Below are 15,731 nucleotides of genomic sequence, written 5' to 3' on the forward strand. Positions count from 1 at the left end.
ACAAAGAGGGATGGAATGGCCCGCTTGCTGACTGCTGAATGACTGACAGCTTCAAGCATTTACCCTAGCAGTTGAAATCAATTAATCATTCATTGCAACTGGAGCAGAATATAATTAATTATGTTAGCTTGACTGATTCAAGTTGAATTCCAGTAAAAAAAACTCATTATAAAAAATCATTGTAAAGATAGGCTATTATAATGAATGGTTGTTAAAATAAAAACAAGGAGTTTCTATATGAATTTGATTCATACTTTTAAAAAATTATGGGAGATTTCTAATATAAACGCAAAGAAAAATAGTACCTGTATAATGAATTCCCAAGTACCCATCACCCAGATTCAGTAACTCTCAGCTCATGGTCAACCTTGTTTCATCTGTATTCCCACACACTACCCAGCTCCAGTCCCTCCATTATTTTTAAGCAGATCCTAAATGCTGTATTATTTCATTTTTAAGTATTTCAATTTGTATCTAGTAGGGGTCCTTGTAAAAATGTAGCCACACCTAAACCATTAGCACACCTAAAAATAATCAGTAAACTCCTTGAAGTCATCAAATATCCAGTTATTTCTAGATTTCCCCAATGGTCTCATTTTTTATTAAGTTTATTCAAATCAAGATCCAAATAAGCCCATAAATTGTATTGGTAGATATAGCTCGTCAGTCTCTTTTAGTCCAATTTTTTTTCTTGCAATTCAGTTATTGAACAAATAGGGCTATTGGTCCTATAGTTTTCCAGAGTCTGGATTTTGCTGATTGAATCTCTTGTGGTGTCAATTAACGTGTTCCTTTCTTTTCTGTATTTCTAGTAAAGAGGCAATCAGTTATGGAGGCTCAATCAGCATCAGCTTCAGCTTTTGGCAGAACTGCTTCATAAGTAGTATATGTATTTCCTTTAAGAGGCACAAAATGTTTGCTGTCTCTTTGTGGGGTCAGCAGATACTGGTGATCTTTGCCTAGATCCATTAACTATTGTGGGCTAAAATGGTGATATCCTGTCCTTCCTCTTTAACATCTTAGCTGGTATATTTCTTTTAGAGCATATTCCAAAGGTAACTATGATTTTGTAAACTTGTAGAGTAAAACAAAACATGAGTTTCAATTTCTTGCAGATATTATCCTTACTGATGCTAAAATTATCTCAGCTTTGGTCAGTAGGAACTTCTTCAAGGTGCCTCCTCAATCTTTTTTTGACAGACTTCTAATGGCTTATTTGCTTTCTGGTATGACAGAGCGGTTTTTAGGCTCTTCTTGTATATTTCTCTCTCTGGATCTGGAATCAGCCATTTAAATCAAGGAAGTCCGGTTTCTTTCAAGAAAATGGCATTTAGAGGGGCGCCTGGGTGGCTCAGTGGGTTAAAGCCACTGCCTTTGGCTTGGGTCATGATCCCAGGGTCCTGGGATTGAGTCCCACATCGGGCTCTTTGCTCAGCCGGGAGCCTGCTTCCTCCTCCCTCCTTCTCTGCCTGCCTCTCTGCCTACTTGTGATCTCTGTCTGTTAAATAAATAAATAAAATCTTTAAAAAAAAAAATGGCATTTAGAGACCACAACTGGGGCACTATGTTTGACTTTCACTTGAATTGTGTTCAAAGCTAATAAAGTCAATTAAGCAAGAGTTTTCTACTGTTTCTAATAAATTCATAAGACTGCATATATGTGAATTTTTAAGCATGGGGCTCTCAGCTTTAAAAATATATACATATATATAACACACTGGAGTGCCTGGCTGGCTCAGTCAGTAAAGAATTCAATTCTTGATCTCAGAGGCCTGTGCTGGCTATAGAGATTCCTTTGAAAAAAGCATACAATATGCTAATGGTGGAAGTATTCTTATATGATAATGGTAGGAGTATAACTTAGTACAATCTCTCTGAAAGACAGTATCATAATTTTTATCCATGACCTCTAAAAAACCTTTAGCCCAACAATTCCACTTCTAGGTATTTATTTTATTAGGCTTAGGAATTTTTCTTGTAGGGCTGTTTAATAAATGATCTAAAAACCTAAGGGAGTGGGTTAATTTTAAGAAAATTTTACAAATGTACAGTAAGTATATCCATAGAATGAAACATCTGTAGTCATTAAAATGATGTAGATACTATATCAATACATTATTAAATAAGAAAGGTGGGTACAGAAGTGTTCCTATCATGCCTTTCACTACATGCACAGAAAAATGTCTTGGAGGCTATATCCCAAAATCTGAACAGGATACACTGGGTCATTCTCACGTTTCTACAGCTGGCTTAGGACTTGGCTTCCCTGGGCCTGCCACGTCAGATACTACTCCACCTGCTTTCCAGCTTCAAATACCGTGTTCTTGTTGTCTTTGCTTCAGTATTCCTTATCCTTGCTGGAGTATGCTCTTTGCTTTCGCCAGTCACGGTGACTGTAGTGGAGATTTTAGGAAAGAGCAGAGACTATAAATATTTTGTTCAACCCTTCATTTTGCCTCATCCCATTGTTTTTTATGGGAGAAAACACACTCTGAAGAGCTTATCAAATATAAAATACATGAATATCTACTGAAAATAGTGCACATATGTATACTTCTTAAACATACAAATAACATCACAATATAGGACACAAGGATACATTTGTTAGGATACATTTAGTATCCTAACAATATGAAGGGCTGGATACAGGAACAATAACAGAAAACCTAAACTGGTAATAAATGGAGCAAGAGACTTAAATAGGAGTTGTTTTTAATCAAGAACATAAAACCAGAAATGCCGAAACTGAAGCTGAGCTCTGTGGGGTAAACTGACCATATTTATTACTTAGAAGTCAAAACTGTTTTTCAAGAAACAACTTATTGCAAAGTTAGACTTCTTTAAGGATGAATTGTCCCTGGCAGCTGCTTTGAAACTGTATCCAGCTTGCTCTCCAGTTTGGGGAGACAGTGACCTTTTAATTCTGGATAATGAACATCACCTCCTCTTGTACCTCTGAGGATGGGCTGTCCAGTTTTGTAATGCATCCACTACACCAACCCTCTTACAGTTTCCATTAGAAATCCTTAACCAGAAATTAAGAGCCTTCTCAAGCACAAGCACCCACAACCGCACCACTGCCAAGGATACTAATCCCATCTTGGGAGAAATAATAATCATTATTCATCTTAAAACTTACCGGCCGCACAGAGAGAGAAAGAACTTAAAAGTAGTTTGCTCGGTTTGAAGAAACCTTTGGTTTTCACTAGCCTGTGAATATGACAAAAATGAAGTACCCAAAGCACAAAGTGCTGAAGACGCCTCAGAAAACAAGACTGACCAGATAAAGTCGTCCTGCCCTTTAAAAAGTCCTTCCCAAAACTGTATGCTCTTGCCTGAAGCTATGGGGAACACTAATGCCAAAAACCGTAATAATTTATTTTATTGATTTTGTTTGTGAGTTGTTGGAATTTATAAAACTGAGTGGAGAAAATATTCTAAACAAATTTAAGCATTCAACTCTTAAGTTAAAACAAATTTGCAATCATCTGAATTAATTAATATTAATGGCTTCACAAACAAAATTAAACAAGATATACACTCTGATGTTTATAAATCAAAGTTACTACTGCATATTTACTCTAACAAATACTACTTATTTACAACTGGTCTTGATTTAAATTTTGGGGCAGATTATTCTATGCAGGGTACTAGTCTGGGGTTGTACTTCTTTTTCTAGTTAAGACTGAAATGTCAGTTCTCTGCTTATTTGCTATGATTTTGACAAAACAGGAAAAGGTGGCTCCAAATTTTAAAACATACTAACTACTAAAATGGGCTTTTGAAATAAATTAGGTACTTAGTATTCAAAACTTTGTAAAATATATGTAAGACCACAGTTTCCAAAATGACTTGGCTCATCTACCAAGACAAAGACTTTTAAACATTTTGAATATTGATTAGAAGTAATGTAAAGCAGTTGAGATCAGTTGACTGTTTTTTTTTAAAGGATCATTGTGTGTAGATACAGAGATATCTAGTCATAAATTTTTTTCATGGACTCCTAACCTGGAATAAAACTATCCGTATGTGTATGGAAAGAGTCAATCCTCTCTGCTTAATCATCTCTCTCTTAGTAAGGAAAAGCTGCCTTGCAGGAAGCTCCTTTTGATAGTTCTGAGAGTTCAAAGAGTATGGAACCTTCAAGTTGATTTCATCAAGTCTATTTATTAATGCATTTCAAGTTTCAAAAAACCTTACATCTTTGCACAATACTTTATTTTTTGCAATTTTTAGTAAAAATTTCCAAAGTGAACAGAAAGATACTGTATAAAACACAGTGGACATAAACTGACAGTAGTATTAGATCTCATTTGTCTTGATCCTTTTGTTTTACCACATCTTGATTTGCAGTGGAAAGAGTTCAGTGCACGTATCTCTTGTCAGAAAACATTTAACTTAGACTCAAAATAAAATAGGGCAGTGTGTACCTGCCAAAACCCTACCACAGGATAACATTACAAGCAAAAAATGTACATGTTCCAAAGTCTACCACACTCAAGAAGTTACTAAGAACTCTTGCAGAAGAAAAGTCACCATTTTAGAAATGCAAACCCACTTCCAACCTTTGCACAGTCCAAAAACAAAGGCATTTAAATGATTTAAAAGCAATTACATACATATCTACCTACTTGTCTGTTTAGAATTATTTATAGTCCATCTGGGGTTTCATGTACAAAATTTGTCTCTAAATCATGTACAAAAAGCTGTATTTTGAAAAAAGTCACCACATACTGTACAAGTTTACAAGGAAGAGATCCCATTATTTTCTCTAGCATTTTTGGCCTTGCTGGCTTGCGTCACATTATGAGAATGATTGTGTAAACCTTATACTCTTAAGAAACAAAAAGGAAAAAATAAGCCAAAACACAAATCTTTTCAACGTTCCCTAAATTTGCCTCCTATGTGAAGCCAGAAAAAATCATAGCTGTTTACTTCTAATTTAAGTGATGTAGTTGGAAAACAGAAGCTATAAATATGTCACAAGCTTAAAACTTTTTGTAATGCCCCCTTCCATTCCTGCATAGCAATAAGCCTGTTAATACATTAAATGCTTTTGCTTTCTTTCTTTAAAAAGCCAATTATTTACATCTGTTTAAAAAATAAATTTGGAATGGGACATTGTGCTGTTTCACCTTCACTGCTGTTAAAATATTTTAAGGAAAAAAATGTCAGAAGGCCTATCTACAATTTTAACTACTAGTTGAACAAATCATCCTTCTTTAGTGGTTACCAATGATCAGTGATAGTATGCTGAAAAAACTGTTCCAATACTTTGATAAAATAAAAGACACAGCTTTTCTTTTCCGTATCAGAGAAAACCAAAAACATAATTAGCATACTTTAGATATATGGAAAACACAAATAACAGGCTACAAATAAAAAACTCATTTCATTGACATAATTTCTACCAAAGCGTGATTAAAATTTCACCTATCAATTCAAAACTGGAATTAGAAAGTTTAAAGTAAGTAAGCAGAAATCAGACATTTACGTAAGAACGGACTCTGAAGTAGTATGCTGCATACGTCCAGTTTGCACACTTAACTGTGTTCTTCAGCGTAGTCACTCCTGTGCTCTCAGCAGCCATTGGATGAAGACAAGATGAATATCAGAACCAACTCCATCATTATAAAAAGGTAAATTGATTCTCACTTCAAAAACTGCCTGTGTAAAGCATTACAGAATCCTGGACCACTGAATACCACCATTCTCTGTTATCCTGAGTATGTCAATTAAACAGTAATTTTTCATTAAGAGCAGAAAAATTTTATAATACAAAGAAACATCCATATTGCAATTTCTGTTTACAATTGCACACAGAAGTACAGTGTACGTAAGAAATACATGTCTGCATATAACAAGGTATGTACATTGGCAAGTGATGTCTCCAATGTTGAGGTGGTCGAGCCTCCTAGCCTTGATTGGCAGTTGAAAAAAATATATATTTCAATTTGTGATAAAAGTTTATCGAGAGCCAAGTCTGCCTGCAAGTGAAGAAAATGCAGCAACGAAGAACAGGGAACACGGGGCACGTAATAATATTCTAAGACTTTGTGCCATTAGGTTAAAAATAGCTGTCCATAAGAAAATTGGGTTCCTTTTCCACCCCCCCCCACCCCCAAATTGGAATTTTCAGGCTTTAAAATTTAAGTAATTCCACCTGGTCTGAGGACATGATCTCTTGCCATTTTTTCTTCGACTGTTACTTGTGAGGGTTTAGTTGGGGGATGATGATTTAATAGGTGTCTCTTTGGAGTGAAGTTTTCCCATTGTAGGCACTAGGAAGAACCAAGGCAAAAGCTGCAGTTAACGTCTCATGTGTCCCATTTGATAACTCTCCCGGGGCCTCTGACGCTGGGGTTGCTGAATGGGCTGTGGGGGTCTCCTCCTCTTTAAAGTGCCTGCGAATCACAAACAAAAGTAAAACGGATATACTGTGCACTTTTTAATCTTAAAAAACAAAGCTGTCGATTCAATAAGAAAGGTTCTAGATCAGCACTATCCAACAGAAATACAACTCATATATGTAATTTTAAATTTTCTGGTAGCCATAATGAAAAAGATCAAAAAGATGGGCAAGATAATGTTAGTAACTTTTTTATTCCACTTAATCTGACGTAGGCAAAATATCACCTCAAGGTGTAATCAATACAAGAAAGTATTAATAAACTATTTCATTCTTTCCTGTATACCAAGTCTTCCCAGTCTGGTATATAATTTATATTTACAACACATCTCACTGTTAACTCGGCACGTTTCAAGTGCTCAAAAGACATAACTATTAGGTTAATACATATTCTGAGGACAGAATCTATGAGGAATAAATTACAGAGTCCTTGAGCAAATTACTTAAACTCTCTGAAACTGAGATGCCTAGTCTGTAAAACAGGGGTAATAATGAACTCCTACAGCCTGTCTATGTAATCTGTGAGGATTATATGACAATTCACGTAAAAGTGCTTTTTGGGAGGATTCGATAATTGCTAGGGTTGGTTTTCTTTCTTTTTGTTTTTTTAAGTTTTTAAAGGTAGAATTTGCTTAAAGTGAAATCAAGTAAAAAAAACTGTTATGTTGCATGAGATCATAATTGGTAACATATCTAATGAGTGTTATGCGGCCCTTAGAAATCTCTAGGAAATTAATATAAATTCTATGGTGCTCACACTGTCAATTTACAAAAAGCAATGACATCAAAATCACATTTCCTCTGATTCCCACCAAGACGCTGTCCCAAGCATGACTACTGAGCTCTCTTGTGCCAAGATAGGTAAATTTAGGCAAACAGTTGAGGGAAAATTTTTAAGAAACCCCTAGTTTTAAACTACTTTGTATAGGGTATCAGACTTGGCCTGAGGTGAGAGGCTTCACAAGAAGTCTGTGGGAGGCAGGAGAGGGACAGCTGTCATTTACCTCTCGTTCTCCCCCACCATTATGGCACCATGTCTGCCCCACACCTAGAGTGAACAGTTCTGGCGCAGGCATTTCTGAGGGCAGCACAGAAGCCACAAATAGCTTGGGGAAGGTGAGGCACAAACAGATGGGAACTAAATAATCTGGAGCAGTTGCTTCCTCACCTTTTTCTTTTCCAAATCCCTGGAGCAAATGTAAAGAAAGCCTCCTCCCAATGCTGTGTCTCCATGAGAGGTCAAGGGTGGACCCCAAACCTCAGGAATTGTTTTCAGAGACGGAGAGTAAAAACCACTTTACAGTCACCTTCTTGGTGACTGAAGCCTCCATCCTAAGCCCTTCCCACAGACTGTTATCTTTATTTCCCCATAAGCATCAACCCTCAGGAAAATGAATTTATGTGCCAGAAAACATTTCAAGAGCACAAACAATAGAAACAATAACAGAAGCACAGCTATTAGAATAATCAATCATTTAGAAGTAGCCTATCATAATAAAAACAAAGAAGGGAAGATTTTAGAATACAAAAAATAAGAAAAGAGAAAACAGGTATCAGGCAAAAATATAACTGTCCAAATCTAAATATTTTTAGTGACTCAAGACAGATTAGCATTAAATTGGTAGCCATTAGCAAACTAGATTGGATTGACAAAAAACATACTTAAAAATCAAATAATTCATCTATTAATCTTATTCTCAAAGAGAAAGCACTATGAAATTTGTTAAAAGACCCATTTATCATTCAATTCTACCTGCTGAACAGTTCAAAGTTATAAAAAAACATATCTTGCTCAAAGCGTCTTACCTGGAAGAGGTTTAGGAGGAGGCAGCTTTGGATTACTACTTGGAGTATGAACACTGCATATCTTAATAAATCCAGCCATTAGCATGATCAGGGCAATTCCCATAAGTAATACTGCCCACCAATAAATCTAGAAATAAACAGATTTTTCTACTGAAAAAATTGCAAAATATTTTTAGAATATTTTATATTACATAAAATATATATATTACATTTTAATTTCTGAAGAACATTTGTTCTTTGGGAAGTGTACAGATACCACATATAAGATTAATTTCTTTTTTTTTTTTCCCTTAAGATTTTATTTATTTATTTGACAGAGAGAGAGGGACAGCAAGAGAAGGAACACAAGCAGGGGTAGTAGAGGAGGGAGAGGTTTCCGGCTGAGCAGAGGGTCCAACATGGCACTTCATCCCAGGATCCTGGGATCCTGTAGTATTACCTCCAATGTGATCCAATCCATAAGGACCAAGAATCAATGGTTTTCCTACTTTCAGGATGATGTGCTAGCCACAGGAGATGCACATCTATTCCTAAAGTCCATTGTATTTTCTAACATATTTCCTTCCCTCTAGTTTTCCCTGCTTAAAACCATCTTCTACATGGTCATCAGTGTTACAACTACCTAAAATATGGAATTGACTATGCCATTCCTCTCTGTAAAACCCTTCTTTAAAACCGTCCCACAAGGATCTCTAAAACCATTAAGCAGGAGGGAGGAAAAAAAAAAAACTTGAGCACAATCAAGTACAGCAAAGCACATATATGATTCTACTTAAAAAAAAAAAAAAAGAAAATATATACACACACACACACACACATACATACATACATGCATATGAGGGGGGTGCCTGGGTGGCACAGTTGGTTCAATAAGTGGCTCTTGGTTTCAGCTAAGGTCGTGATCTCGGGGCATGAGATCAAGCCCCATGTTGGATTCTACACTCAGCATGGGGTCTGCTTGGAATTCTCTCTTCCTCTCCCTCTGCCCTTCCTGCTTGTGCTAAGATAAATAAATAGATTTAAAATAAATAAGTAAATAAACACACACACGCATGTATGTATATAGGTATATGTATCTATATGGATGCTAGTCACTTGGGCATCCAATTCTTGATTTCAGCTCAGGTCATAATCTCAGGGTTGTGAGATCGAGTGTCACGTTAGGCTCTGCACTGGGTGTGAAGCCTGCTTAAGATTCTCTCTCTCTCTCTCTCTGCGCCTCCCCACCCACTCATGCTCTCTTTCTCTCTATAAACAAATAAATTCATTCATTCATTCATTCATTCTTGTAATGGTATAGGTGGTTTCTAAAGAACATACCAAAAAATCATCTTGAGAAGACTGGGCTTCAGGGGGAAAAGGTGGCTTATTTTTCAATGCATTACTTTGCCAATTTAAAAAAAAAGGATAATCACACTTACAAAAAGAAAAAAAGTAAAAACAAGACTTTTTAATTAAAAAAAAAATGTGACTTTTTAGATCCTCCCTATTCATAAAACATCCATCTGTACGCTCTATTTCTACTAGTCCTTCAGAATTTAGTTTTGGTATCACCTCTTTAAAGAGGTATTCCCTAAATAGGTCTTCCCTATTTTCTATGAAAACACCAGGCAGAAATGAAAATATGTTTCTCTGTGCTTGTCTTCTCGAATCCAGACTGGACTACAGGCTCCCTGAATTTATATGCTATAAACTTAGTACCTGTCCCACAAAAAAGTACCTGTTGGAGTAGTTATTACCAGTGAGTCACTACAGCAAACACCGACTCTTATAAACACTTCTAAACAGCTCATTTGTTATTTCTAGATTGCCCACACAAATAATGTGACAAGACTGAGACAGGATATAAAAAATAGTGGTTTTGATATCTCTGATACTAGTTTTTTAGTACCTAAGACATCTTAAATACAAGATGCAAGTAGTATGAGAAGAACAGAAGCAGATAAGAAAGCAAGCCTGGATTTAGTTATGGTTATAACTGTAGAAAACAAAAGTCAAAAGCTGAAGGTCCAGTTGAGATCAATAAACATTTACTAAAATATGGCATCCGGTTCCCAATGGACTTCCAGTTCCTTTTAGCAGTGTTCTTGGACTTCCTCCAAATTTTTCCAGGTAATTAACTACGTATCTCAAAAGCCCACAGCCTGAGATGTTTTAGTGACGACAACAGCAGCTCCTCTGAGTTTAGTGTGTGGGGAAACGAAACGTCACAGTGGTGAGAATACAGCAAGAAAAACTAAACAAACAAAACAATGGTGTATTTGAGAGCGTAGTAAATAAATATGGCCACCTTTGGTTGAGGGTATTTTTAATGTTCCCTTTAAAAGAGAATTATCATAGAATTGGTTAAATGTGAAATTATACATACTATAAAATTAGAGGAAAGAATACCAAACCAGGCTAACAAATGAAAAATATGTGTTTCATCTGTAAAGAAAAGACCACAATTTGTCCACCTGCTAGAATATCAAAGAAAGGAGAGCCATCACTAACTCAACAAACATTTAATGAGTGTAAGTTATGCGTGAACTCTCGCCTTTCATAGATACAAGGGGGTTGAGTGAAACTTGAGACAAAGAGAAGATAACCAAAAGGTTAAGACACAGCTTTGCAGTTACCAAGCACTAAATCAAGTCTAAGAAAATAATTCTACAAAGGAAACAGACAGACGTTATTCAACAGAGTCATTTACATGGCCAAAAGAACACAAAGTAGAAAAAAAAGTAAAAATTACAAATTAAAAGGTCAAAATTTACCAGTCTAATTTATTATGTACTAATTATAATTGTTTTTTATTTAATAATCTAAATAAACAAAAGGGACCTATAGGATTATAAAATGATAAAAGAGGTATCACCCAAAAGAAAACTGTGAGGAAGAAGGAGCAACACATACACTCAAGTCTCTCCAGACACAGGAAAGTCTTTACTGTATTTTAAACATCCCCATGGGGCATCTGGGTGGCTCAGTGGGTTGAACACCTGACTCCTGGTTTCAGCTCAGGTCATGATCTTGGGGTCCTGGGATGGAGCCCCGTGGCAGGCCCTGCACTCAGTGCAGAGCCCACTTCTCTGCCTCTCTCTCCTTCTGCCCCTCTCCCCCTCTTGTGCGTAAGCATGCACTTGAGCACGCACACACTCTTTCTCTAAAACAAATAAATAAAATCTTAAAAAATCTCCAGAAAAACTCAACCAGATAATCGTTTCAGTGAATGTTCCAGAGTTTGACAACTCACTCCCCGTAAATGACTCTAGACCTTCTGTTGCTCACAAAGTCTTTTTGGGCCCACAGCTCCTTGTGGTGATGCCAGTTTTGCCACCCTGCAGGGACAAAAGGCTTCCCTTCTATCCTTCAGAATATACTGGTGTCTAGACTTTGACTAAATGTTCTTCCATCCTGCAACACCCCCACGTGCCACCCCTCACACCAATCTGCCAAGCTGAAAGCAACTGACTCCTCATCTCTTAGTTACTTTCATCGTAGCCTGAGCAAGCAGGATAAAATACCGCTGAGAGAAACCTGGAGATATTATAGCTTCAAAGTTAAGATAATATGCACAATTTTTATTCTCTTCCATATACATTATGACATTTAAGAAATCTGCTACATTCATCTAGCAAATATATACTGAATCCCTACCATATGCTAAGCCCTATGACAATACTGCATCTTTGTTGTTCAGGTTTCACAAATGATAGCTACGTGGCCTATTCTACCACACAATGAAGGTCCACATCCACCCTCCATTTTAACATGTGAGGATGACAGAGTAGAAAATTCTGTCATAAGCCTTTTAAAAAATGAGTCATTACACTACAGAGACTAAAAAAATGGTTCCCAAACTTGAGCATGCACCATCACCTACTGTCTCAGTGGTTCAAGGATGAGGCCCAATAATCTGCATTTCTAGCAAGTTCCCAGACAACACTGACACTGCTGGTCAGGGGACCATACTTTGAAATCCAATGCTCTAGATTATGGTTTGGCAAACACTTCCTCTAAAAGGCCAGATAGATATTTTAGATTTGGGGGGCCAGTCTCTGTTGCAACTACTCAAAGTACAAAAGCAGCCATAGACAATATGGAAATGGATGGGTGTGGCCATGCTCCAATAAATCATTATTTATGGACACTGAAATCTGAACTGATATAATTTTCAAAGGAATGTTATTTCAGTAATATCTTTTGATTTCTTCAACTACTTGAAAATATTTTTAGCCCGTGAGCCACACAAAAACAGGCAGTGGGCTAGATTTGGCTCATAAGCCATTCTGCTGACCCCTGGTACTAAATAAATGGTTGGTTCTCAGTCCTGGCTCCCCACCAGAAATAGCTGAGGAGCTTTTAAAAGACCCAGATACTTAAGCACCATCCCATGAGATTCTGAATTAATTAGTCTAAGCCCTAATTAATGAATAACCAGGAATAAGAATTACTGGTTTGTTTTTTTAAGATTTTATTTATTTGACAGACAGAGATCACAAGTAGGCAGAGAGGTAGGCAGAGACAGAGAGAGGGGGAAGCAGGCTATCCGCTGAGCAGAGAACCCGATGCGGGGCTCAATCCCAGCACCCTGGGATCATGACCTGAGCCGAAGGCAGAGGCTTTAAACTACTGAGCCACCCAGGTGCCCCCAAGAATTACTGATCTTAATCCATGTTCCCCCAAGTGACTTCTAAGGATATTTAGGGTTTAATAAGCCTTACGTGAATAAAGATTTCTAGTGTCAAGTAAGTTTGGAAAATGAAATTTAAGGATTTTTTACTGTAGGACCTCCCACAAAATTCTCATAAGTATCTAAGAGAGGACTACAGTATATAATGTTTTCCAGATTCATTTGACTACTAAACCCATACATCTAGTGTTCTATGAAGCACTCAGGAAACACTTGCTTCAATCTTTCATAAAGAAGAACAGATACTTAATACTGAGGTTCATAAAGTTACAACAAAATATGAGAGAAGAAATTAATTTAAAAATGAGAAATACAATTGATTCTTATCAAAATAATTTAAAAAAGAAAAACTGATAAATCTAAACAAAAAGGAAAAAGTAACAAAATAACAGGAGATTACTTTTAAAAAGATGGAGAGGGGCACCTGGGTGCCTTAGTCAGTTAAATGTCCACTCTTTATTTCAGCTCAGATCATGATCTCAGGTAGTGAGATCAAGCCCCCCACTCACCCCCTCCCCAAGTCGGGCTCAGCACTTTGTGTGGAATCTGCTTGAGATTCTCTCCGTCCCTCTGCCCCTTCCCCCAATCATGCTTTGTCTCCTTCTCAAATATGTAAATAAACCTCAAAAAGATGGAGAAATACAATGATAAATTTGAAAAAAAATCAAAGTCAAAGATGGTTTTCTACAATGTCAAATCTAATACAAAAGATATAGAAGATGTGAACACATCAGTAACTATGGAATAAAGTGAAAAAGAACTACCAAAGCCCTCAACCCTGTTTTTAAAAAAAGGAGATAAGGATGCAGGGTCTCTATAGATTTCTTGGTAATCGCTTTCAAACTTTTTAACGACTAGGCGACTCCTTAATAAATCCAAAGGATGTTTATCATTATCTCTTTGCCAGATACAAATATAGCAAACATATTTTTTAAAAATACATTCAAAAGGGGCGCCTGGGTGGCTCAGTGGGTTAGGGCCTCTGCCTTCCGCTCAGGTCATGATCTCAGGGTCCTGTGATCGAGCCCTGCATCAGGCTCTCTGCTCCCAGGAGCCTGCTTCCCCCTCTCTCTCTCCCTGCCTGCCTCTCTGCCCACTTCTGGTCTCTATCTGCCAAATAAATAAATAAAATCTTTAAAAAAAAATACATTCAAAATACTACCAAAAACTTTTCCCAGAAAAAAAAGTAGAAGTTTTCTTACATCATTTCCGTGATACCAGCAGCAGTCAGTAACTCATGCCCTGAAAAGTATTAAACTGTTCAGATTCTTCTTACTCTACACAATCTGAGGAGTAAAGGTGCCAGGGTATGCTACAGAAAGGAGATAAAAGCCACTGGCCCTACTAGAAAGGAAAGTCAGTGAAACTAACCCTCCTTCCTATCACAGCATCTTACACCACAGCATCCTAATAATCTAGCTTATTAACTAGGAGGACACTTTCCTGACATGGTGAAAAACCAGACCGTGAAGCATTCATGTAACCTCTGCTATGCAAGTGAACTCTGCACAGAACACAAATCAGACAAATAACTTCTAAGAAACTGGATTTTTGTTATCTTAACTGTTTGGCCTGGGAATGCCCACAAATGCAGCAGCAGCCTGCTGGCTCTCTCCAAGCATTATGGACCATGCTATCTGAAAGAGTGGCATGGGAATGTCAACAGTGACATAAAATGAAAGCATTCTACACTCACTTAAGGCAAACTTGTATAAAACTAAAAGTGCCTGATTAATCAGTTTCAGAACACAAGAAAAGACCTCATATTGCTAATTCATTTTAAGAAGCATTTCACTAAATCCTCAAATCTAAATATGAAAAAACGTTTTAAAAATGCTTTTAGGGACATCTGGGTGGCTCAGTCAGTTAAGCATTTGACTCTTGATTTCAAGTCTTGATCTCGGGGTCGTTAGTTCAAACCCTGTGTTGGGCCTCATGCTGGGCATGGAGCCCACTTAAAAAGAAAAAAAAAAAAAGAAAAAACCTGGGGGGGAAAAAGTAATACTTTTAAAAAAATCATTTCCCTTAAATATTTTTGAAATGGGAATGAAGGAGCTTTTGATATGCTAAATAAAGGAATCAAAATTAGAGAGAATGGAGAAAAGTAAAAAAATATTATTTTTAGATATGATTCACTACCTTGAAAACCTAAAATATCTGGCACAACATACACTCAAATAGAACATACTTCTGAGATCTCCATTATCAGATTACTTTTTCAAATATTGTCTTCTATAGTTGACAAGTATACCAGATCTCAACTTACTCTTATCAGAGATAATTGGGGGGGGGGGCCTGGATCTGAATTGAAAAGAAGGAAGTAAAGGACCAAGAAAGGTAAGCTACTTAAAGTCACATATCTGACAAATGCCAGAGGATGATATGAATCCTTGCACAATTCCCAAGCCTATACTCTTTCACCTTTGCCACGGTGCCAAAGGCACCTTCAGCTTAATGGATATTTTTTTGAACACCTATTATGCACCAAGCACAGGAGTAAGAAAATGAGTAACATATCATGTTTTAAGGAGACCTAAGTTAAGTCAATTGACCCACTTTTGGTTTACAACCTAGGTCTCTTAGAGGAATCTGGCTGGTTCAGTAGGTAGAGAATGCAACTCTTGATTTAGGGTCATGAATTCAAGCCCCATGTTGGACAAAGCGCTTAAAAAAAAAAAAAAAAGGAAAGGAAAATTAAAAGTATTCTCCAAAAACAAATAAATAAATCCTAGGCTTCCTAAATCCAGGTTCAATGATCCTTCTACCTCATAATCATGATATAATCTAAAAATCCTACACTCTAACAAGTGGAGTATTATTCTTCATATGTTTAAGAAGCAT

The 15,731-nt window shown here is 36.8% G+C and overlaps 1 protein-coding gene across 2 annotated transcripts in view; it reads right to left on the minus strand.

Annotated features, from left to right (window-relative positions):
• Positions 1-4,147: 4,147 nt before the first annotated feature.
• Positions 4,148-15,731, minus strand: part of LOC111153288 (ADAM metallopeptidase domain 10) — a 133,583-nt gene continuing 121,999 nt past the window's right edge. For both annotated transcript variants that reach the window (XM_022512219.1, XM_022512220.1), the window contains 2 exons: positions 8,216-8,342; positions 4,148-6,404 (listed from right to left, as the gene is read on the minus strand). In XM_022512219.1, the coding sequence (XP_022367927.1) occupies positions 6,310-6,404; positions 8,216-8,342 (222 nt within the window). In that variant the 3' untranslated portion in view covers positions 4,148-6,309. The remainder of the gene's footprint in view (positions 6,405-8,215; positions 8,343-15,731) is intronic.

Source organism: Enhydra lutris, unplaced genomic scaffold (assembly GCF_002288905.1).
Source record: "Enhydra lutris kenyoni isolate GAN:26980312 unplaced genomic scaffold, ASM228890v2 scaffoldscaffold31, whole genome shotgun sequence".
In the NCBI taxonomy this organism is placed as follows: domain Eukaryota; kingdom Metazoa; phylum Chordata; class Mammalia; order Carnivora; family Mustelidae; genus Enhydra; species Enhydra lutris.